Source organism: Quercus suber, unplaced genomic scaffold, assembly GCF_002906115.3.
Source record: "Quercus suber isolate HL8 unplaced genomic scaffold, Cork oak 2.0 scaffold_372, whole genome shotgun sequence".
NCBI lineage: Eukaryota > Viridiplantae > Streptophyta > Magnoliopsida > Fagales > Fagaceae > Quercus > Quercus suber.
In genome coordinates this window covers 106456-132898 of record NW_027069824.1, presented here as the reverse complement: position 1 = coordinate 132898, position 26443 = coordinate 106456, and the positions used below count along the sequence as shown (strand labels likewise).

The 26443-nt window shown below is 36.3% G+C and overlaps 3 protein-coding genes across 3 annotated transcripts; all 3 read right to left on the bottom strand.

Annotated features, from left to right (window-relative positions):
• Nucleotides 1–241: 241 nt before the first annotated feature.
• Nucleotides 242–13684, bottom strand: LOC111998316 (histidine--tRNA ligase, cytoplasmic). The gene is given in 8 exon segments (XM_065760546.1): nt 242–574; nt 713–853; nt 1460–1741; nt 2074–2208; nt 2553–2822; nt 4537–4716; nt 5253–7259; nt 13400–13684. Coding segments are annotated over 7 exon segments (2685 nt in total). The 5' UTR covers nt 6597–7259; nt 13400–13684.
• LOC112029385 (uncharacterized) lies at nt 11501–12841 on the bottom strand. Its single transcript, XM_024062064.1, has one exon. The coding sequence runs from the start codon at nt 12839–12841 to the stop codon at nt 11501–11503; it is 1341 nt and encodes a 446-aa protein (XP_023917832.1).
• A 6871-nt stretch (nt 13685–20555) lies between the features above and the next one.
• Nucleotides 20556–21396, bottom strand: LOC136062003 (uncharacterized). The gene has a single exon (XM_065760545.1). It carries the CDS (start codon nt 21330–21332, stop codon nt 20556–20558), a length of 777 nt encoding a protein of 258 aa, XP_065616617.1. The 5' UTR covers nt 21333–21396.
• Between the last annotated feature and the right edge of the window lie 5047 nt (nt 21397–26443).

The following is a 26443-nucleotide window of genomic DNA, read 5'->3' as shown; positions in this document are numbered from 1 at the left end:
TTAAACCGCGTTGATTACCTTTTTTTTGTCAAGGCGCTAGGAGAAAATATATAGCTTGGAAAGTTCTTTTATTTATTTTAATCATATTTTTTTTTTAATTTATAATTTTTTAATTAATTAAGAAACAAAGGGCAGTCGCTGTAATAAGTTCTCCAACAGGCTAATTGTTGTCATTTAAGTTTTAGAGGGAGAAGTTAACTACCAAAACTAAAAATTCATGTCCAAAGAATACAACAACGTCTTAAGAATACAAAAATTCATGTCCAAAGAAACTACTGGTTGTGATTTAAGTTTTAAGTTCTTCGACCACTCTACTTCTAGGAATTTTATCGTCTTTCACAGCCTCAACGTCTTTTAATACAACAACCCCTTCATTCATTTCCCGTTCACCCACAATAACCATCCATGGGATCCTCGACTCTCTAGCACGGTCAATGTGCTTCATCATCCTTTTATTAACAAAATATTCGGCTTTCACTTTGGAATTCCACAGCTCACTTACTAGCTCTGCAGCTAGAGTCAAGTCATCCCCCACAATACTAAGTACGACTTCAGTCTTTGTTGCACGTGGTGCCTGCCAAAACACCCAAAAGGAATGAAAGAACTCATCAGCCTCACCCCCAAGGTGCTAGATTATTAAACTTTGAGTTGCTAGTCAAAAATATTAGAAAGTTGAGGATCATATAGGTATATTATTAAGTATTATTATCACCTGGCTCTGGTCTTTCTGTAGCTGCTCCATTATAGCAAATACCTGCTCAATTCCAAGACTAACACCAACTGCTGGATACTGCTTTGCACCAAACATACCAATAAGGTTGTCATAACGTCCACCAGCAGCAATTGAACCAACCTGAGGACCTGCACAAGCAAATCACATCATCAATACTTAAAACACACGCACACATTTTCCTGGAAACACATGAAGCAAATGAAATGCAGCAATTACTAGATCACAGAAGGTTTTTGTTTTGTTTTTTTTCAGTAACAAGATGACATAAGAATTATTACTTGCAATGATATCTGGGAGTAGGGGGAATAAAACTGGGAAATTTCAATACCAATTCAGCCATCTTTCTGTTTCAATACCAATTCAGCCACACTCATTAATCCAACTGGGAAATTTCAGAGAGTGCAGCCCCTCATCCTGTGACTTACCTGACAAACCATTTCCAGAATTAGGCACATATCACTGCCATGTCGAATTATCACAATAATTCAATGTTCGCTTGTTCTTCTAGAGTATTGGCCAGTCAATTTTACCAGTTCAGATCACAACTAATATGATAATAAACCATTTAAAAAAAAAAAAAATTCTTCCAGTTCAATAAGTGAAAAGATCCTTGGGCATCATTATAGGAGGATCAGCAATTAAAGTGTCACCACTAATAATAATATGGATTCACAAGGAAGGAAAAATAAATGAAATGAAAAATTCGGATTTTTCTTAAAAAATTACCTGTGCACCACCTTTAAAAACAGCCTCAAATATGACTCCAGTATAATAATCAAGGCCTCTGGCAAGACTCAAGTCAAAAACCACTTTGTCGATACACTTTGACACTTCAAGAGCTTTAAATAAAATCTCTAGGTCATTCAGTGCATCAACAGATCCATTGTGCCCTAAGAACTTGCTGCCCTGCTGCTTAAGCTTAGATAATAGTTCCAAAGGGTGTCCCCTTTCCTTCACAAAAGTGCCAATTTCATCTGCTGTCTCAACAGATAAGCCCTTCTCCTCCACCTAACAATAATTAACAAGAAATATATAACCAAACATACTAAAATTTATGCAATGATATAAATGGAATATACAATTAAAATATTAATCCAACATTTCATTTATAAATATTATTGCAAAGAAAAAAGCTCAAGTAAAAAGAGAGTATATGCAAGCTTCCCTATAAAATTACAATAGAGTAAAAATTAGGCTCTAAATTACTAATCCAACATATTTACAAAAAGATGATAACAGAATTATCCTTACATTAATGAAATGCTAACAACTAGATAGGCTATTGCCCCTATTACTAATAACCAAGTAAGACAACACTATTTGCATACAAGTGTTCTCACCATTTCCTTTTTGATCTGCTCAAAAGGTTGTTTATCTAACTTGTCAATACTTGAACATATGGTTCTGAATTTTTGCGGTAGCACTCCACATATGTCCAACATTCCATCAAGTAACTTCCGATGATTCAATTTTATCTGTAGAAGAAAAGGAAATTAATTAAAATAATAATAATTATTATTATTATAGAACACACTTTGAAGAAGGTCTTTATCACAAAATCAATAAATTGATTCATTTGCATTAGGCCTTGCTCATTTGCTCATTCTTCATCGAATCATATGTATCGATTGTCTTAAACCATAGTATGTGATGAAACATATTGAATTAGCACTGTTGACCAGGTAATGGTTCCAACTTCCAAGACAAACTCAGTGACATTGCTGCCATGAGATGGCAATAAATAGCATCTATGAGGATAGGAGGCATGCATCCAATACAAGTGACACATGCATAAAAAGTCAATACTAATATCGAAGACAAAATACAGTATAATATATAATCCATAACAAATTTAAATGTCTAACTTTCTACTAACAAGGATAGGTGGGTAAAAAAATGAGGTAAAATTCTACTAACAAGGATATTGGCCTGCAATGTCTAAATCGCACTGGTAAAATTCACGGTATCTTCCCTTAGATGGGTTGTCCCTCCTGTAAACCTTAGCTATCTGGTACCTTTTAAATGATGTGAGACCATTCATAGCCACATACCTAGCGAATGATACGATTAAGTCGTATCTTAAATGTGGCTTTTATAGTCTCAACAGCCAAAATACATATTTTACCAAGTCCTTTTCTACAAAATATTATTAAACTCCCTAATTTCTTTGGACCCACTCAATCTTAAAACTTTTGGAGAAAACCAACCTCACTGTAATGTAAAATGTCAACCACAGAACAAAGCAAGTCAAATGTGGAATCCATTTAAGGCATCTCAGACAAGTAAAATTGATGATTAAACGGGTTACCCATGCTATGAACATGGTACTAATAATTGGAAAAGATAATAAATTACTTGTGAAGAGAACCAATCAAGAGATAATATGGATTATTTACCTTCACTACAACACAGGAGCAACCCACAACCTTTGTAGCTTTTCCTTCAGAATCAATTTTACACAACTGCATCCACAGATGAAACAGAACAATTAACCTAAAAGGTTATATCAGTTTTCAATGGACATATTAGCCAAAAAAAAATATGTATACCAAAAGAACACAAGGCAGGCTTCCATTAAATTAATAGAATCGACCATGAGTAAGTACATGGCAAATGGCAGACCAATTCAATTATAAATTATGTTCAGATTATTTGCACACACAAAAAAAAAACGCATGAATACTAAACAGTACAGCCGTGAAATGGTAGACAAATTAGATGAAAAAAAATATTGAAATAAAAACCATTGTCTCATTAATTTAGGTGTCTAAAGCACTCATTTATTTTCCAAAATCTAACATATAACAACACAATACAACAATTAAGAGATAAAGAGAGATAAATTCTCCTCATAATTGCAAGTGAAATCATTCTAAGTTACTGAAATTAACTAGCTAGTTAAACAAGTAAATTTCACTTACACCAACCCAACTGATATTCATGTATTTCCAGAATGTAGAGAGTATAATCTCAAACCAGAGAGGCACTATCTGTCATCAACATCAGGAGGCAAGGTTGGACTTCTGGAGCACATACCAATCTTGTGAAGCTCCTTCAGCCTCTTAGTTGGATTGCATAAACCTGAATATTTTCAATAGTTTTCATATATTAGATCATGCTACAGAAAAAAATATCTTATGATTTCAGTGCTAGGTTCATTAAATTGAAAACATTCAAGAGGAAAATCATCAAGATGGTGAGGGAAGAAAAAAATGACAGCATCTATGCAGAACTGTAAAAAACCACAAAAGTTAAAACATTCCATTTCGCAAGCTACCAATGTGCAAAAGTGAATGTCTGAGGTTTGAACCCTACATGGTTAGATGTAATAACACATACACACAGACATATGTGTATATGTAGATTATAAAGGATAACTTTTTTTCTGATGGATGAAGACATCTTCTGGGCAAATAATGTAAAACAGCAATCACTGGCAAAAAGAAAATAAAAAGTAACATAAAGAAATTCATAGAGGCAAAGTTCACAGACCTGTTATTTCTAGCAGCTGCCAGTGAAGCTACCACCTCTGCAGAAAGAACATATATAGGACCATAAGCATGCAAAAAGTATTCATTTCCAATCAGATGTCCTGATTTCTCATACCTGAAATTTGTGTGATTATAAAATTGGTACTAAAAAAAAAAAAATATATATATATATATATATATAGATAGATAGCCAGGTCACTCAAATATCAACTACATGAAGTAACAACTTGATTGAACAGGCGAAAATTCCTAAAATTAAAAATAGCAAAAATGGAAATGACTTAAATGAATTAACTAATATGAAATAATTACCTGGTCAGCAAGATCATATACCAACTTTGAATCTTCCCCATACTTTCCCATGAGAGTTTCTCTCAGTTCAAATGCTGGAGTATCCAACGCGGTAGCACCATGCCTCTCAAAAACATCCTCAATAATTGAAAATGCTCTCTTTCTTATTGTCATTTGTTCTTTCGCAAAATCACGAGTTCCCTAATTTGTACCATAATATGGTTACAGTCAGCATGCTAGTGATGCATTCAAGGGGTAGAAATAAAAGAATTTCTTAAATAAGAATATGAACAGAATAGAATGTTCATAAATTAAAACAAAATAAGTGTGAGTATTGAAATTTTGATTGATTAAAAAGAGTATAAAATTGCAAACAGCTCCTTGCAATATGCCATTTTTTTGGTCCATGAATTAGAAGTTTATTAACTAAATACCATACAAAAGTACAAACACCTCCAAAGAGCACCTATATCAACAATAAACTCAACAGGCTGCTCAAAAGCATGCAACAACATTACAGGCAAATTACAATAAGCTGTCAACATATTTAAACAATTCTCCACTTCTAGCACTAACTTCTAAAAACATTTTTTATGCAACATTCTCCAAGGATTGCTCTAATGTTCACAAAAGTATAAAATGTTTTTCCTATCTTTATACAGAGAAAATAAAAGATAATAATAATGCACGTATCAGTCAATGAGAATTAAGTGATAAAATTTCAGGAATGTCATCACCTTTGGAAGCTTGGGCAGTCTTCTACTTTCATTGGTTTCTACAAGCTCCTTTAGTTTCTTCAACAAGCTATCAAACTCCCGGTCCTTCGGGTCCAAAAACAACAAAAGATCATCAACCCATTTCTCAATCCCATCACCTGCCTTACCCTGCAACCTATCCTTAATCAATTGCACAATCACACTAGTCCCTTTCCCCAACAACACCTTCTTCTTCTTCTCACCCTTCTTATCCCCCTTCACATTCCCTCCTCCTACTCCTCCATTCACCTCAACACTATTCCCACTCTTTTCACTCCACTCCACACCCTCAAGGGCGATAAATCCTGTCATCGCTTCCCACGCCACAATCTTCCAAACCATCCCCAACAACACATTCACTTGGTGCACAAACTTTTCGTACTCCTTTTCGAACCCCAGCTCCAAAACCAACTTAAACCCATTTCTCAAGCTCTCACCACTAGCACATTTCCCTTCAAACAAACTCACCAAGCTTGACCGCAAACCTTCATTGCTAATTGAATCCAAATTCGCCTTCACACGACTCAAACTACACTCCCCCAATTCATTAATCGCTGCAGCCAATGGATACAGCACAGTCCTCACATCCGAACCCGAACCCAAATCCTTCGAATTCAGCTCAATTCTTGTCTTGGAATGCACCAACTTCACAATCTCCCTCAAACTCCCATGAACTTTAGCTATTTTCGACACCGAATCAATCTCAACCTTCCCAACCAACTTCGACCCATTCAACAAAACCTTCATATCACTGGCAACCCCAACCTCCTCCTTTGCCGAGAACCCATCACCGGAATCCATCGAATTGAACACCGCCGCCACGTCGGCCTTAATGGCCTCGCACGACAATGCAGCCACTGCATCGGAAACCGCCGACAACGCAGCCGATTCGTGATCCAACACAGCGCAAACTCCAAACGAACCCGAGGGATACAATTTTTCAACCAATGACGCTTCCTCTTTGCTCAACTCGATCGAATCCAATTCTAGGGTTTCGTCGAGTTGGGAATTCTTGAATTTGTTGAGGGTTTCGGAGATTCGGATCGGGAGGAGCGTTGAGTGGTCGGAGCGGAGGAGCTTGTAGAGGAGGACGGTGAGGAATGCGCGGAGTTCAAGAGGGGCTAGGGTTTTGGGGATGGGGAATTGGGATTGGACAGGTGGCGAGGCCTGATTGGAGGAGGGAGATGAGAGTCTATCGAGTGCGGAGGAGTCGAGCCGTAGCGAAGCGAAGCCTGTGGCAATGGCGTAGAGTGAAGATGAAGAGAGAGATGAGCCCTTGCCTCCTAATGTAATTACAGAGAGTTCGGAGGCTTTGTCTGAAGCCATTTTTTTGTTTTTCTTTTGGATTTGGAAAAAGAGTGAGTGAGAGAGGGAGCTTCGGCCCTGAGGAGGAGAGGGTTTATGGTGGAAAATTTTAGGGGTTTGGACTTTGGAGGTTAGGGTTTGTATTTATTTATTTATTTATTTACTTACTCGATTTTCAGCTGAGGTGGACACTTGGTCCGGTCCACCGAACTCAATAGAAATCGACTCGATTTAGTTTTGCTTCGTTTTGTTCTTCCAAGCCCCAAAAACCCATGAACAAAACCAAATACAAAACCCAAAACAAATCAAACCCATTCTCCACTCTCCACCCACCCACCCAACAAACACAAACAACTAGTACTAATGAGAGAAGCACTACACAGAAATTATCAGGTAAGCGAAGAGATCGTACGGGGACGATTCGGCGTCGTTTTCCGCTGCCTCTCGCCTGTTAACGGCGTCTATTACGCCGTCAAGTGGATCGAGAACAGTCTAGTCTCGGCCGACTCACTCGACACCCAATGCTTGTTAACGGAGCCGAAGATCCTACACCTGTTGTCTCCGCATCCAAACATCATTAACCTCCACGACCTGTACGAGGACGAAACGCACCTCCACATGGTTATTGATCTCTGTTCTTCGTCCGATCTTCACTTTTTTGTGCTAACTCACAAAATAGTTTGGCTTTTATAGTTATTTAAAAAAAAAAAAAAAAAATCCATAAATCAACCATTATGTGAGATGCAAATATAAGAATATTCTAAAGTCACCCCATTTTTTTTTTTTTTTTGAGAAAACAACCAAAGTTTCATTAGAGAATAAAAACAGAGTCACAGTACAGAGCTTCCATAGGGGGGGAGGAATGTCCTCAATCCAAAAAACATCTTCCAAAGTATGTTTAGCAAAGCGGGCAAGAGAGTGAGCCACAGTATTGGCTTCCCTTTTCACACAACTAAAAGAAAAACAATCAAAATCTGCCAACAGAGAATGGATATCAGTAAATATATGTCCCAGCCGAGCCCCACAAAGTTCACGCTTAGAAATAGCCTCCATAACCACAGCATTGTCCCCTTCAATAACAACATCCTTGAAACCCACTTCCACAGCAAATTTGATTGCTCTTCGACAGGCGAGGAGTTCAGCTTCACCACTGTCAACAGCTTTCAGGCCACGCACAGACAAGGACGCCATCACTTCAGCGTTCTCATTGCGAATAACAGCTCCATAACCCGTGAAAGGTGGGTCCGGAAACATGGCAGCGTCAAAGTTGAGCTTATAGTGGCCAATAGGAGGAGGAAACCACTTGCAACGGTGAGAGGTGCGCTGCATCACAGCCAGCTTAATATGAGAACTCTTGAAGTCCTCCAAATATTCTTTAGCTCTTCTATTTAGAATTGAAGGGTCCTGAATCAGACCTCCATACACCACTGAGTTCCTCTGATGCCAGATGAACCAAGCCTGCACAAAGAACAACTCACACACCTCCAGAGGCATCACATCCAAAACTTTTTCAGCTAGGTGCAAAAAGGAGACCTGCTGCGACGAAAACTTCTGCAAACCCACCAAGCTACCCGCCCACACATCTTGGGCAACACCACACTCCCAAAGGGCGTGGACACAGTCTTCAGGAGCCAGGGAACACAAATTACACCTAGCCTCGTCAAGAACCCTGCGATGCACCAAATTCTGAAGTGTAGGTAGAGCATTTAGGCAGGCTCTCCACCCGAACACCTTAACTTTGTTAGGGATCTTCAACCTCCATAGTTTTTTCCAGATCCTTTGGCTCATTGACCCAGCAGAAGGTTCAGCCCAATTCTCACCCCGAAATAACAGCCTTGCAACATGGTACCCGCTCTTTACCGAATAGCTCCCCTGTTTTGTATGAAGCCAAAACAATTCATCCGGCGGTAGCCGAAAGCTAAGGGGAGTGTTTAAAATCGCAGCTGCATCAGCACTACTGAAAAGTTGGAAAATAAGCTGGCGGTTCCAATCATTTACCTCAAAGTCAATTAATTCAGAAACCCGCATTTCCCAAGCAGAAGGAGAGAGGGGCATCAAGACCTTCTTCGCAGGATGGTGAGGGAGCCAGTTGTCTCTACAGACCCGAATACAATTCCCAATCCCCACACGCCAGCAAGTCCCAGAGACCAAGATTGGCTTTGCAGCCATTAAGCTTTTCCAAATGTACGAGCTGTTTGGGCGGTCACCAGCTTCCAGAAAGTTGCACCTTGGGAAGTAACGGGCTTTAAGGCAACGGTGAAGGAGAGAATCAGGTTCACCAAGTAATTTCCATCCTTGCTTGGCTAGCATTGCCAAATTGAAGGTCCTTAAGCTCCGGAAACCCAAACCTCCCTCAGCTTTAGGCAAACAGAGCTTTTCCCAACTCAACCAATGGATCTTACGCTCATTAGCTATATGACCCCACCAGAATTTGGCACATAACGAGTTTAGCTCATTGCACAATTTTAGAGGAATAAGGAACACACTCATAGTGTAGGTTGGAATTGTTTGGGCCACCGCTTTAATCAACACCTCCTTACCCGCTTTAGACAACATCCTACCTTTCCACCCTTGTAATTTCTTCCAAACTCGATCCTTAAGGTAGGCAAAGGTCTGATATTTTGCCCTCCCAATAAGAGTGGGAAGGCCCAGGTAAGATTCGAAATGCTCCACCTCTTGCACACCAAGAAGAACCTTGATCACCTCACGTTGAATTCGGGGGGTATTGCTACTGAAGAAAACGGAGGATTTTGCCAAGCTAATGCACTGCCCAGATGCTTCCTCATAAAGCTTTAAAATATCATTTATCACCTCAACCTCATTATGTGTAGCACGGCAGAAAATTAGTGAGTCGTCCGCAAAAAGTAAATGGGAGACAGGGGGTGCTCTTCTGCAAATAGCGAGACCATGGATCCGCCCCTCGTCCTCAATTTGTTGTAAGAGCGATGTGAAGCCTTCTGCACATAAAAGAAACAGATAAGGAGAGAGAGGGTCCCCTTGCCGAAGTCCCCTACTAGGAAAAACATGACCATGAGGTTTTCCATTAATAAGGATAGAAAAAGATGTAGTGGTAATACAACCCATAATAAGCTTAATCCAAGCCTCCGGAAAGCCTAGTTTTGTCAAGATTCCCCGTAAAAAGTCTCACTCCACCCTATCATATGCCTTACTAACATCCAACTTCATCGCCATTCCTCCCTTACTCCCCTTTTTTTTACAATGCATAGCATGTAAAACCTCATAGGCAACAAGAATATTATCTGTAATAAGACGCCCCGGAACAAAAGCACTTTGTGTGGGGGAAATAACATGTGGAAGGATTTGTTTTAAACGGTTAGCTAACACCTTAGCAATGATTTTATAAATAACATTACATAAACTAATAGGTCTATAGTCAGTCATCTTTTCCGGTGTCTTTACTTTTGGAATTAAAACAATATAGGTAAAGTTTATGTTACTTACCATCTGTCCTGAATTGAGGAAGGAGAGGACAGCCGCCACAACACTGTCACCCACAATATGCCAATATTTCTGGAAGAAAAGTGCATTTAACCCATCAGGGCTAGGCGCCTTTGTGGGGCCCATTTGAAAGAGAGCAACTCTAACTTCCTCAGCCTCATAGTCTCTAGTCAGAAAGTCACTCATTTCGGCTGTCACTTTGTGAGGCACATGTGCTAGACATTCATCCATCCTGTTGCATGCACTTGAGGAGAAAATAGAATCAAAATAGTTAGTAGCAATGCCAGCCACATCTTCAAGATCCTCACACCAACGCCCTTGATTGTCCAAAAGCCCATGAATACAATTACGCCTCCTCCTCTGAGATGCCTTAGCATGGAAAAATTTGGTGTTCTTGTCACCATGTTTCATCCATGAAATCCGTGCCCGTTGGTGCCAATAGATTTCTTGTTTACGGAGTAAATCATCCAAGGATTTACTAAGCTCAACAAAAGCATTTCGGGTTTGTTCCGTAGGAGGAGCATAATTTAGAGCTTCAAGCTGTTTCTGTAGGCGTTTTATTTCTTCTTTATCTGGGTGTGTTTTGTTTGCACCCCACGCATGTAAGTCCCTCCCACACTCTGAAATTTTCTGCCCAACCACTTCCAAAGCCGACCCAACTCCAGTACTGTTTCTCCAAGACTCATTTATCACATTTTCGCACTCGTCCCATAACAGCCATGATTCCTCAAATTTGAACCCTCGTGGGCCCCTTTCGTGCCTTTGGTTATCAACCAAAATGTTGAGCAAGATAGGTAAGTGATCCGACGCATGGGTGGGAAGATGGGTGACCGTGCTCTTTGGAAAAATTAAACGCCAAGCTTCGTTGGCGACTGCGCGATCGAGTCTTTCCTTTGTATTGGCTTCCTCCAACTGTCCATTATTCCATGTATAAGGGTATCCCCGATACCCCAAGTCAACCAACTGGCTTTGCTCTAGAACCTCCCTGAAGGCATCAATTTGTTGTGAATCCGGAGCCCGCAAACTAAGCTTCTCCGATGAGCTCAGTATAGCGTTGAAGTCTCCAATACAGAGCCAGGCACCCTCAACAAAGGACCTTATATGATTAAGCAAAACCCATGACTTGGCCTTTTGGCTCGCCTCAGGCCAACCATAAAACCCAGTCAAAAACCACTCCCTACCATTCAACTCCACCACCTTGGCCAGAATGTGATGATCTGAGAAGTTGATAACATTGAGGTTGACATCTTCCTTCCATAACATGGCCAACCCGCCACCCCAATTTGGTTTCTTTACAACAAACTTATTTGGAAGCTTAGTGTCCTTGCAAATCTGAGCAAACCCATCATCAAACAATTTTGTTTCCATCAGGAAACAAATTTTGGGCGCTTGTGCCTCTACGATGTCGCAAAGGCCCCGAACTGTCCAAGGGTTCCCAAGCCCTTGGCAGTTCCAACTTAAGAGCTTCATTGGTCCCGGCAGAGGTGACCACCCACTCCTGCCGATCCACATTTGATGTCCAGACCATCACCCACAGTTTGTTTTTCACGCTTCGAAGGTCGAACTTCACTGTCCCACAAGTTCAGTTCTTCCTCTCGCCATGTACTACTACGTTTGCCGAGTTCAACAGATAGAGGATAAGTGAGCCCACCATCCACACGTTTCATCTTGGTCCATGTCCCACAGGGCCTATCCGCTTGCTTTAACTCCTTAGAATGTCCCGGCCCACTTTTGGAAATGGCTAGCATTGGCCCATTTGTTTCCAAACGTGTAGTGTTAGTCACCTCGTGATTCACAGGATTTGGTGGGTGGACTTCCTGAACATCTTGGACTTCCATACTGGTAGAAGTGACCTCCGGATTTTTTGGGATATTTTCCAGTGAACCATTCTTGACTGATTGGCTTTCGTGTGGGTTTTCTTGACTAACTACAGCCTCTGTTACATCCCCTTTTTCCGGTGGGGCAACTGCATTTTTCATCATTCCATCCCCTCTTGTCATTGGACCAGCATTAGTATTGCTCGCAAATGACATCGGATCTCTCCGCCGTGGCGAAGAACGTTGTCTATTTGAAGTTGCACGCAACCAGTCTCCATATTGATAGTTGATGTCCTCCCCTAGCTTCTTGGCCTCATAGTGTGTAGCACAATGTCGAAGGTCATGTCCCAGTAATCCACAGTAGTGGTAGAGCATTGGAAGACGCTCATACTTAAAGGTGGCCCAGGTTCTCTCCCCTCCTGTACCAACCAAAAAGCCCCCCCTACGTAATGGTTTCGCGATTGGAATAGCCACACGAACACGCAGGAAGAGGCTCTGATCATCCCTTTGCTTTCTGGACTCCACCTTTTCCACCTGTCCCAAGCGACCCCCAATTTCAGCCGCCACCTTCAGTGATAACATTTCAAAAGGGGCCCCCCAGATCTGAACCCATAGTGACGCATGTTCAAAGGACATGTTCCCAGCACACATACCTCTTTGCCATTTACGCAGCATGAGGAGTTGATTGTCGAATGACCATGGGCCACCACTTAACACCCTTTCCATCACAAACTCAGTTTGAAACTTGAACTGGAAGAGATTTTCACCGACCTCTACGATCTGAAGATCCTTCTCTAAGCCCCATGCTCTTCTGATGGTGTTCTTTGCAGCCTGTTTATTGTAAGATTTACAGGTAAGGAATTTCCCAATTAGGCTAAGAATGCAACTTTCAATATCATCAGCTCGCCCCTCATCAGATATAACGATATCCTCCTCCTCTGCTGTCGTCAGCCGCATCTTATTTAGGTTACTAATCACTTCCTCGGCCATTTTTGCCCACGCACCAGAGCTGACAGAGTGGGAAAAACGCCCAGACAAGACCCAGATAAAAGAAAGGGAACAGAAGAAAAGAAAAGAGAAATGGAGGCGGAGAAAAACGTGTTTAGGTTGAGGGAGAAAAGTTATGAGAAAAGACAAAACCCCTAGGGGAAAGAGAGCCTCGTACAAGCCGAGGAGAGAGAGCTCCTACCAACCAGGATTAAGGAATATTGAAAAAAGTTGCATTTCATATATTCAATTTTGATTTTTTGAAAACACTTTATCATGTATGCGAAATTTTATTAGAGCTTGTTTGGATAAGCATTTGCACCAAGCAAACGCATGTTTTTGAATCAAAATGCAAAATTTTCATTGTTTGGCATTGTGATTTTTTAACGATTGTGTGTTCAAAAATGCCAAATTTGGCATTTTGGAAATGAAATACAATCGAACTTTTTCAAAACCGCAATTTTAAAAACTTATCATAATCCAAATTTGACGGGTGTTAATACCTAAAATATCCTCAAAATTTGCTTAATGACAAAATTATTGCTTAATAACAACTTGTACCTGCTACTTTTTGTTGTTCTCTATGTAAGCCACAGAACAACATCACAGCAAAGCTCCAATGGTAGCTAAGACACATTGGGTAGAGGCTTCTAGACCTGGTGTACCCAAATCGAATGTGGCAGTATATATTCTAAGCAAAAAAAGAAGACGCATTGACAGAGCCTCAATTGCACCATCTGTAAGCTTAATCACCACAAATAGAGAACGCCATTGCCACAAGCTTTTTCTTTCTCCCTCTCTTGTTAGTTTTTCACTAAGTTATTTATGATTTGGGTTTCAACTTTTCAAATCTATTTTGTTTTTGTGATTTAGAATAGATGGTAGGCCTTGATTTGGGAAAGTTATATTATTATTGATATTGGTGAACAGCTATAGCGGTGAGGTGACTGAATTGGTGAATAGCTACAGCGTGGGGTGACTATAATTTGACTAAAATTATTTTATGAGTGTACTTTGGTGTTAGAGTTGTGTCCTATTTTGGTAATTTACGCTCAAACAATAATTTTAGACAAATATAGATCAAATGCTTAGTTGACAATAAAAAACTTCTTTCTCAATCTTCTCATAAGTTTTGCCTAATGCTTATAAATGGTTTTAAAAATTGTGTTTTTAAAATGCACATTTTAAAAACGCTCATTTTTAAAAACGTACTTTTTCAAATAACTTATCCAAACAAACCCTTAATCTCTATGTCTAATCAATGGTTACCAAATTGATTTATAAGCAAGTTTGAGAATGTTATAAAAGAGATGAAGAGGAGAGGGTTTGGGTGGAAATGTGAAGGGAAGGAAAAAATATTTTGTATCAAATAAGACCATTGTTCATATCAAAACTCAATAAATGAAAGACGTGTATAAAAATAACCACCCATTAACATTTTTTTTATTTGCTAATGAGGTAGTTATTTTTTACTAATATGTCTCACACATATTGAATTTTGATATCACTGACATAGTATTATTTGATACCAAATACCTTGTCGGAAGAAGGGGGGTTGGTGGTATTGGCGGGCCTCAATGTCTAGGTTATAACGTTAAGGTTTTTAGTATCTACTTTCCATATACTTGGTATTAGCTTACAAATCATGGGTTCATAATAGTATAAAAAATAGGTGCTTGAATCACAAGGTTACAATTAAGCATGTTGTGGATTCTTTTATAGATATAATATGAGAATCAAATTTCATATCTCTTATTCGAGGATAGAATACTTTACGAGTTAATGATACATGTTGTGAGTTTGGGTGTAATTGAATGTGTTCTTAGCATTATTCTATATTTTAAAAGTGAAATAGATGATAAATTTTATATCACATCATATACTATATAATATAATAAAAATTGGGATTAGAAGTCGTTGTTACGCCAAGTTGTTATATCAAATTACATCAGTTTTTCTATATTAAAAAAAATTAATTGTTCTGTTTCTACCAAATCTTCTCTACTACATTATCAATTCGTTTTTTAAGAGTCAGATGGAGAAAAAAGCTTTTTTTTTTTTTTTTTTTCTTTTTCTTTTAGATGGAGACAGAAGCTTGATTGTTTTTTTCTTTCAATTATTTTATTCTATCTCAATTTTCTAACGGAGTAAACTCTAGATTATCTTAATTTTGGATCCGGTTAAACTGGTCCAGTGTATAGGAGCTAAGCACAGAACCCAATCCTTGCTACTTAGTTTTTTTTCAATCTTAATCTTTTGAGGATAAAGAAAAGGTGTAAATTAAGTTTGGAGTCCACAATTGAGAAAACTCCTTGATTTCCTATAAAAAGGAATTATACTTCTTCTAAAATATTCATCCCATAGCAATTAGCAAATTTGAAGGAGCAAGAAAAGTGTAAATTAAGGGGCCGTTTGGTACCATTGTTCTACTAATGTTGTTTATATTTTTTAGAAATATATGTGGGTAAAAAAGTATGAAAATACATGTAATATTGTTTATAAACTGAAAAATGTTACTTAAATAACCATACCAAATGGTCCTAAGTTTGTGGAGTCCACAAATAAGAAAACTCCTTGATTCCCTATAAAAAAAAAGAATTATACTTATTCTACAGTGTCCATCCGATAGCAAGTATCAAGTCCTTTACTACAATTCTACAAAGCCATGCACAAAGCCCTATTGTATAGTATACACAAACCATAGCAAACTCTTGACGCCACCGGCTCTGGATACGGAACTTTTGGCCTCATAATGGCTTCAATGGTTTAATGATTTAATCTTTGGGTGATTTGTAATGGTTGTTTTATCATCTGGAGGATAGTGTAAGGCAGAAATTTCATTATACATTTCAGCAACACAATGAAGAGATTCTACGTTATTTTCATCCTCCTTTGTCTTCTCCCACTTTTCTCATGTGTAGAACAACAGGTTATTTCTTAAAGTAATTGTTTTGTTTTGTTTATTTACTTTTTTATTTTTAGGATTCATTCTACTACATTTTCGTTTTTACACCATGTTTGATTTTGGCTACCATAGGTAAAGCACATTGGGGAAAAAATGGTTAAGTGAGATTGAAGAAGAAGACAGAGCTTTGTTAAATGAGATTGAAGAAGAAGAAGGCGGAGCTTTCGTTATTTACAAATACAAGTATATATACCTACAGATGGTTCAAAGCAATGCCCACACTCACATATAGTCACACTTGAAAAAGCGGCCAACCTAACCGGTAAACAAAAACCATAACATGACTTTATTTTTACTGTTAATCTCTCTATCTCTATATCTAATAACAATGGTTTTCAACAAAAAATTGAAGGAAGTAATATATGTATTAATGTGTATTGGAGCCACCCAAGAAAGTATTCAATATTGCACACCACAAGATCATGGAAGTTTATAATATTTATATTTAGACTTCACTATTTAAGTATTTATGCCCCCTCTCAGCGAAAAAAAAGGTATTTATGCCCCTTTATATGTATTATTTATTGTACCTTATGTATGATATATCTTATAAGGTTTTTATTTTATTTTATTTTATTTTATTTTATTGAATATATCTTATAAGTTAAACCTTGTAACTCTTCAAAACTACTCTTTCGCACACACTCTTAGGCACGGCAATATTCTAGCACATGCTTTAATCAAGAAAGTGAGATTTTCTTTTTCGTTACAAGTCTGGCTGGATGGAGTCTGTTCCACCAGATCTTTATAATTATTATGTTTCTAACTCTTTAAGTATTAATTAAGTTGCCGAGTTGGCATTTTCCTTAAAAAAAAAAAAAAAGACTCTAAACATGATGGATTGTTTATAAACTTAACATAAAGTTTAATCAATGGTCTAATTTATTGATTTCTTTTTTTTATTGAATAGAATAACATTTGAATACAAGAATGAACAAATGCTTCAAAAGGAAAAAAAACCTTTCATAAATTTGAAAATTTACTTATTAAGAGTCTTTTAACTCAACCGATACTTATTGAAAATTTCATCAAAAATATCCAAGTTTAATATCCCTCCTCTCCCAACAACAACAACAACACACAATGATCCCAGATTTATGAGATCTACTATGAAAAAATAAAAATAAAAAGCTTAATTCTGTTAACAGAATAATTAAAAGCTTAGACCTAATGCTAAAGACAGTATAAAGGTGAGCTTTTTTTAGGTAATTTCCTTTTTATATATATATTTTTTGTAATTTGATATTATTATTATTGTTATTATTATTTCTCTAATTTGAAATCTCATATATTATGGTTTTAGATGAATCAGATCCCGCTTGGCCATTTTGCAACCTTGGGCGAGGACCGTTTAATGATTATTGGCTTTTATAGATCGATGCCCGTTGAAAGATATGAAGCCCTTTTGATTGTTGGGTGTGGGTTGGGGGGCTAATGTTTGTTTATACTTTATACATACATGCTTAGAAAATCTCTTTTATTTATTTTTTTGCTAAATGATAGAAATTGAACCAAAACGAATGTTGTGTAACACAAATGACTTCATTGCTATGTTGAGAAATTCGTGCTATATTCAAATATTTTTCATCTTTCGGAAAAAATGTCGGCCATGTTGAAAAAAAGTAAATACACACGGTTTGGTAAATCATGTACTCATGCTTTGTCAAAACTCATGGGCATTACAAATGATTACCAAATGCTTAATTTGATGAGTGAGAGAGAGAGAGAGAGAGAGAGAGAGAGAGAGTCTCATATCTTCCATACGATTGCCAAACACACTATGCACATGAGCATCTGCACATATATAGGCAGCTAATGAGCCTATAATAGATATGAGATGAGAAGGTAAAAGAATAAGTAAACTGATTTCGAATAAATAAATACGAGAATTGTACAAATTTGAACACTTCACATTTTCTCTCACAAAAAGTTTTTATTTACAACCCAACAAGACTGCTATTCCTATTTTTCATTACATTCTTTCTAATGTATCTGATATACATATACAACTGTTCTGTTGCTATATGGCCAGGTCTAGCAACCTATATTCCTACTTTCCTTCTGTGATATATGTAGATGGACATTATGCATATTGTGTTTGTGTCTGCACCATTTGAGGCCGCTTGCCATGATTAACAATTAACTGGTTGTAACAAAATTTAGAAGATCGATCACCATAACAGTTATGTCATCCATGCTGCCTCGGCTAGAAGACATATCTACAAGCTTTTTGCAGGACATCAGCAAATTCTTCTCTCTCAAAACCACATCAACTGCCTCCTGGTCATTTACCTGATTGACACAATGCAAATGCATATATCAGAATAAACTCTTTTAAGACCAAAATGCATGTAATTCACTGACAAGCACAGATGGACTTATTGACAAATTAATGTTCATATAAAATATCGTTTTAGTTTTCTCTTAAACTTCTGAATTTTTTTGGTTTAGACTTCAATAAAAGAGGCACAATTCCTGCCTCGGTTCACATTGTTATTCTAGATAGTCACATGTTTGTCTTGTATCCAAAATTAGGTTCTCATACAAGAACTATGAAATAGACCCTACATTTTTTTTTCTTTGATATTAATGTAGGTTCTTGTTTTGATGTAGTTTTTCTATTAATTTTTTTGCCAACTATACACAAAGGTGTTATACCTTATCCCACAATCCATCCGAAAACATTATCAAGAACTGGCAATCTGAAGTTAAACGAAGCCTTTTAATCTCCAGTTCAGAAATAATCCATTCTTTCAAATGCAGGTCTCCAATGGCTCTAGAAACTGCAAGCAACCCTTGAGCCCTCCAAATTCCGTTTTGGCAATGCACAAAACCACCCTGCAATATGTTATAAGTTATTTCAATACTCTTTGACTTAAAGAGAGATAGAGAGAATAGTATTAAGTTCTACATACAAAGAAATGGAATAACTTGACTTACGGTGTTTTCAATTCGAAGACGCTCATCTTCCCTAGTAAGACGATGGTCTTTTGTCAATGCTTTAGCTACTCCTTTTCTACTCAAAACTACTCTACAATCACCAACATTTGCTACATATAACTCTCCATCCTTCAATAGCACACTTGACGTACAAGCGCCACTACTTACACCCTGCAAGTAAAAGTTCATTTTAGTATACAATATACCTTGCAAAAGCAAACTAGTTTATTAAGAATTCATGAACAATCTTAATTAATGCTTGGTTGTTGTTAGTAAACAATATGCCTTCTATTATGTTAATATGTGGTTTTTAAGATTTTATAAACTAAATTAGGAGAATGGATTAATTTATAATTTCAAATTAGGATTCTCAAAACTACTCTACAATCACCAACATTTGCTACATATAACTCTCCATCCTTCAATAGCACACTTGACGTACAAGCGCCACTACTTACACCCTGCAAGTAAAAGTTCATTTTAGTATACAATATACCTTGCAAAAGCAAACTAGTTTATTAAGAATTCATGAACAATCTTAATTAATGCTTGGTTGTTGTTAGTAAACAATATGCCTTCTATTATGTTAATATGTGGTTTTTAAGATTTTATAAACTAAATTAGGAGAATGGATTAATTTATAATTTCAAATTAGGATACATGGACATGGACACAGGTACAGATACAAGTACCAGTACGATATGGAGACAGAGTAATTTTAAAAAAATTATAACATGATACAATAAATTGGATATGGTAATTATGACCCGAGCATGACACATATACGACACCCCAAATAAAATATCCATACATCCTAGCTATCAGATACTCTAAAAAATGATGTGTGGCCATTTAGTGGCCATTTAATTCTTAAGAAAATATTTGATCATTCCAGATATAATTAAGGGCATGCCACAAACTAGTGTGCATTTCAATACAATCACATATGCTCTAAGACTTTTTTTTTTTTTTTGAAGGGGAAGGGTGAATCTCTTCAATCATTTGAAAAAAACAAAGATGTAAGCAAATATATATTCCAATTTGGAATGTTTAATGTCGACAACCATGCATGAATCTTATGATTTATAAGACAGTCAAATTATTTAGTTTTTTTTTTTTTTTGAAGAGAAATTTTTTTAATAGTTTATGAAGGCATATATAGGGTGGAAACATTCAAATGTACATGCGATTATAATATATGTGAGAGTCCATTACAACTACCTGACAAAGAAAATCCTTGTCTGTGACCATGTAGCCACTACGAATAGCCTGCTCTAACTGACCTTCTTCTCCTCCAACACATTCCAGAGCTTTTGCAATGTTCCTTCCTAAATTTTCTGCAACAAAATCTGTCGCAGCTTGACCTCCATGGCCATCGATCACAGCAAAAAATGCCTGGTGATAACAAATATATCTATGAGTGTCATTCAACTTTTTCCTTTCATTACAAAATAGCAAGGACAAGTCCAAAAAACATACTGCCTTATAAAATAAATGAAGTTGGATATAACCCAAAAAAAAAAAAATTTTAACTCATATATTCATCAGGAAGATATTGATGATAGCAAATTTGGAATTTATTGATATGAGCATTTATACACGAATTAAAATTAGAATTTTTTTAGCTACCCAAAAAAAAAAAGTAAACACAAATTATATATTTTCTTTTGATTAATTTGTGAGATATTATAATGATCAGCATTCATAGTTTTTAAATGGGAACTTTGTGCAGGCCTTTATTAAGATCTAGTCCGTACAAATACTATCAAAATCAGAGAGAGAAAATATAAGAACGTATAATATATATGTTGCCTACCGCTTGGGATCTCCAAGAATATCAACCATAACCCCATACCCATCTTCCATAACCTTTCTTCTACCTTTCTTGCTAGCCAAAACGAAATCTCTTCCTTCGACCTCAAATTCCTTATGCTCCAACTTCCTACACATTTCACCAAATTCCGACACCGCGCTATGTTCTGGCACAACCAGCTTAGCCGGCCTCTTTCGCAACTTGAGAAGGCCTTGCTGATTATCCCCTCCCAACTTCACCATTCCTAAAGAATCCGAGCCTTGAATAATATCGTTCACCGAAACACCACCACCCTTTATATTCTCTATAATGGTGCAATTTTGATCATCATATTCATGCATGCCCTTTTGAAGCACTTTATGATGCATTTTTTCTTGCATGATTTCCTCTTCATGCCATGCTGTATCACCCATCAAAATACCACATGTTTCATGCGCCTTTTCAACGTAAAAATTTGCTGCGTCCACTACTTCACCACCTATACAATCTTGCGGCGTAATAGTCTTATTTTCTTGGCATGTAACACAAGAAGGAGGTTTCTCTCGAGGACTTTCCTCATCATGAAGGAAAGCCTTGCCTTTTGAACTCTCGGGATTCAAATTTTCAAAGACTAAAGATGACCCTCCTTTGGGACCAACAAAAAGATTGCCGACTAATGAAAGAGTAGGCGTAAGGGTTAGAGACATGAGATTAATGTACTTTTTGAGGTCTTGAAGAAAGTATAGAACAAGAAAGATAATATAGGAACCCCAAAGAAATTCTTGTAAACCTTTCATATGTGTAAAACTTTGCGGGCTAAAGTGATAACTTTTTTGTGCGGATCCTAGAAGAAGAGTCGGAGATGATATATATATATATATATATATATGTATTTGTCGAAGAAAAGGCGGCTTTAGTTTTCACACAATTATTTGAGGTGAAGAGGTCCTTATATGCGGGCAAAAGAGATAATTTGGTGTGCTCTTATCTCTTTGTGTTCTGTTTTTCTGAAAGATTCTGTTTTTATTTTTATTTTCCTTTGTTTGCTGATCAAGTATACTTGTTATTTGGATTCTGTGATTGTGACCCCTGTTCTGGGTTTTGGAGTATGGATGTTAAATTTGCTTGCTTGGTTAATATTGATCGGGTTAATTTGACTTTTAGATGAGAGTTTACGTGAATAGGAGTTTCTCTTTTCATGTAAAAATTCTTTTCTTTCGGGTTTTCTGTTGGGTGTGGGATTGGAATATCCTTTTCCATGGAGGATTGGTATTCTTCTCTTCCAAGTTTTCTTCTTTTTGGTGAATGACGTTTCTTTAATCAACATGTTTTATTTAGATATATGAACTTTGTTGTGCATTTTTTGCTCTTTTTGAAATTGTGGGTATCTTGAATTTGATATTGTGGAAAGGTATGTAGATATATTTGCTAGGAAATTAACAAACTTTTGGCATCGTTCTCTCTTTTTCAAAAACTTGAGGGCACTTATAATGGCTGAAATGTTCAATTATACTAGTCAATAACTTCTTGCTTTAAAGATGATGATGAAGAATAAAATGTATCAAAACTTTTAACTATTGGACAAATTTGGTCTTTGTAAAAAGTGTGGTTATTGATATCTTTTCTCTTAAACAATAATTGACATATTGACAGTTTGTATGCGGCCCCTAATCTGTTAATTTGTATGTTTGAGTTTAGAGATCAAAGAAAGTGTAATTATAGCAATATACCACTTTTGTTATACATCAATATCATAATATATCATCTCGACAATTGTGAATTTGTGTGTATATATATTGTGCATGATTGTGGTTTTTTTTTAATAAATAAAATAAAATCTTATTTTGAGGGTCAAGAGACCCTTTAAATAACCTTATTTATCAAGAATTGTAAATATAAATATTTTAAATTTTAGTAAAACGTCATTTAAAGGTCTCTTGACCCTCAAAATAAGATTAGACCACTTATTTGAGGGCCACGAAGGCCTTCAAAATTTTCTTTTCGACGGTATATATTTCAAAAGTTATCAAGGGTCAATTGGACTCTTAAAATAATTTTTTTCAAGGGTTTTTAATACTTTTTTTAAGGGTTTTGACTCTTGAAAAAAGTCATATTTGTTGTAGATATGCCCCTTTATATGTACCTTACCTTATGTATTAATATATCTTATAAGAATTCATGGATTGTAACTTATGAATTAAATTTAAACCTTCTAACTCTAAATTGATGATATGTTTATAAACTTAACATAAAGTTTAATCAATGGTTTATTGATTTTATTTATTTATTTTATGGAATATAATAGCATATGAATACAAGAATGAACAAATGCTTCATAAGGTCTTTTTTTTTTCAACCTACTGTAAAACGAATACTTAGAACTTAGAACACTTGCCTGGTGTGCCGGCCAGCACCCTAATCCTCCCCACAAACGGCGCCAATTATAGGGACTCAAGTTGGATTGACCCTGAAAATGAATGGGTTTTCAGCCCAATCCAGCCCAAACAATAAATTTATAGAGAGTGGGTTAAAGGTTTAGGCGCTGGCCGTCGATCACCATGTATGAACTTTCCTTATAAAAAATACTAAGAGTTTCTTTACAAATGGGGGGATGCTCCTCGGCCTGTGGCCGAGGAGACCTTGTTGTTCTCCCCTTTCCCCCCCCCCCCACCTCTCTTACTTTACTTGCTTTTCTTATATAGTTTTCATCTTCCTATCTCCTTCTTCCATCTGTTGATCATCTATTTGCCTTTCTTCTGGCCATCCGTCCCATCAGAGGCCTTATCAGTACTCAAGTGGTTCACTCTGATCAACGTTATCCTGCCAAGGGGTTACCTCCCCATTAATGCGGCCAGGGGGGTTTAGTTGAGTGCATTAAATGCGAGGGCGACAGCTTACTTTGGGGTTAGTCTTTCCCTAAAATCATCCTTGTCAGGCCGAGGATAAGAAGTCCTCGGCATGGATTGGGAAAAGAGGCTTTCCCCAATTTAGCCTTGAATAATTCGTGCTCCTCGGCATGGGCCTTGGGCCTGCTACATGATGGGCCGAGGCTATCAGGCCCACGGGCCCCACACTTTTTATTTTGTTACTTAAAATTTAAAAAAATAAAATAAAAATAAAAATTATTCATGCACCTATCCTTTAGAAAGCTTTCTTAGGGTGTGGAAATCCGAGCACCTATAAAATACAAGATCAGTATATTACCTCCTATTAATAATAATAATAAATCATTATATCATCTTAATTAAATATACTATCATAGTTTTCTTCAAAAAAAAAAAAAAAATTGATAAATGTCATAGAATTTAAATTTATAGCGTCCTTTTTATGATTATTGTTTTATATCATCAAATCAATATACTAATTGGTTTTTGGTGTAGGTGATCAGATTCAAATTCCAGCTCTCTTATTCGACAACAAGAAACTTTATCAATTGAGCTAATTGAAATGCATAGTCCTATTCTATACTCATTAGAATTCTAAATTGTAAGAGGGGCCATGACCCCCAATCCCCACTCCCTTCAAAATTATAATCCTTTTCTCTATATATAAACATTAAAAAAATAAATAAATTAGTATTTGTCTATTTCAAACCTGTTGCCCCTGAAATATCATTTTGAACCTTCAACTATTAATGGACCATATCCCATATATCGCTAACTTTAAAATCAATATCCTTTTGTTTAAAGCAAAAATAAATTTATTGATTGCCCACCAGCTCCGCGTCCTAATCTTAGGGCATGACTAAAGCATGCATCAAATTGACAGGCAATTAATGCAATTCAGGTAGTAATCCATTCATCTATCAAACATGTGAGCATATAAAATATAACTATGTGAGCAACATTGAAGCATGTGAACCCCCAGTCATGTGAGCATCAATCGAAGAGCTGGATGTTTAGGTTGAATTAATGATTAAAGACTTATGCAAGGGAATCTTTAACTGAATAGATGCTTCCATTAAATCTTAAATGTAATCCAAAGTTAAACTTAGAAGTTAAAACATTAATGTATAATTAATCATTAATGTTCCTTGGCATCAATCCTATTTAAATTCAAACCTCAAAGTGATTTAGGTAAAATATAATCTTGGCCTATCGTTAGGGGTTAATTGGTTGTAATCTAGGAAATGATTCATCTTTGACCTAATCATTTAAGCTTAATTGGTTACATCTTTGGAAGGACTCCAGTTTTTTATTTGCATCATTAAACTTAATTGATTATAATCTTGGAAGTATTTTATTTCCATTCCTTTAATTAAATCTTAATTGTTTCTCAAAAGAAAAAAAAAAAATCTTGATTGATTATCATTTGTGGAAAAATTTTATTATTTGAATCAACCATAAGTTGGTGTTTGGTACAGGGGAATCACATTACTCCTGGCATCTAAATTACTAGGAATATGATGTCTTGCAATCTGGATGTCTAGAAATATAACTATTCCTATATTTGGTTTAAAAATGTAAGATTATAATTAGGGGTGTCAATGTTCAACCCAACCCGCGAACACGACACGAACCCGACACGGGTTTTTTCGGATTAGGGTTGGGCCTTAATGGGTTTGGGTCATAAACGGGTCAACTCGAAAGCGACACGATAAGAAACAGATCATAAACGGGTCAACCCGCGTAACTCGCAATAGACACGTTTGACACGCCAATTTATTTGTGTCAACCCGAAATGACTCACTTAATACAACCCGTTTAACTCATATAATAAATAAATATTTATTTTATTTTAGATTTGTCAAATATCTTTTATATCCAACATATATTTTAAATTTAAAAAAAAAATGAGTAATTATAAAAATTTACAAGAGATATAATTGGAAATTAAAACTTTACAGATCTTAGAACTACTAATACTTTTTTATTTTTCTTTTTTGGCATAGAACTTACACAAATGAAATTGGATGAGCTTGTGAAAGATGTTATGAATTTAGACATCAATAAAGAATCTATGGATGATAATCGTGGTCATAGTCAGGATTAGTCTACTGTTTGCTCAAATTCTTTCAATATTGATACTTAGCATTTGGCGAGTTCCAAGAATATTATATATTTGTTGAACTATGTTATTTTATTTTTTTGAAACTTTGTTATTTTGAATTTGGGTTGAAGTGTGAAGAACTTATTTCTAGATGAATGTTATATTTTATTTGAACTATATTATTTTGAATGTGGGTTGAAGACTTGAAGTATATGCACTGCTTTTTGGGATGTAAAAAAAAATTATTTCTAGATGGATGTTATATTTAATATTATACAGGTTGAAATGAGTTGTGTTACATTTGTGTTAACCCAACACGACTTGTTTATTAAGCGTGTTAAATGGGTTGGGTCAGGTCAACCCGCCTTATTAACAGGTCAGGTTAGGGTTGAAGGATCATGACACGATTATTAAATGGGTCGGGTTAGGGTTGAGTCATTTAGTCGAATACTTCTATCTTGACACGACACGAACCCGACACGCTAACCCGAATTGACACCCCTAATTATAATGTTTGGTTTATTCTTAAGAATCTTAAAAATTATTTATTTTTCCCATACTATCCTTAGATTTGTAAATCCAATATCAAGTCTTTTTTTTTAATTTTAAATCTTCCTTCAAATAAATAATGATGAACAAAATGTAAACTATATATTATGATAAATTCATAACTATTTAAATTCTTATTCTTTAAGAAAAATCCTATTAATAAAAATAAATAATTTATTTTACTTTAGCATCTAACCAATTCCAAATAGGAGATATAAAAAGGGGAAAAAGTAATTCTTAACCATAATTTTAAAAAGAGCTTAATCCATAACAAAACAACTTGACAATGTTTAGGTCTATATTTGGTGTACAAATCCTACAAAAATCATTCTATCTAATTAACTTAAATAATATTATTTCAACTCTCATT

What these genes read in the sequence shown, in the direction of transcription:
- LOC112029385 (XM_024062064.1), bottom strand. Translation starts at nt 12,841, where the DNA reads ATGGCCGAGGAAGTGATTAGTAACCTAAATAAGATGCGGCTGACGACA.
- LOC136062003 (XM_065760545.1), bottom strand. Translation starts at nt 21,332, where the DNA reads ATGAAAGGTTTACAAGAATTTCTTTGGGGTTCCTATATTATCTTTCTT.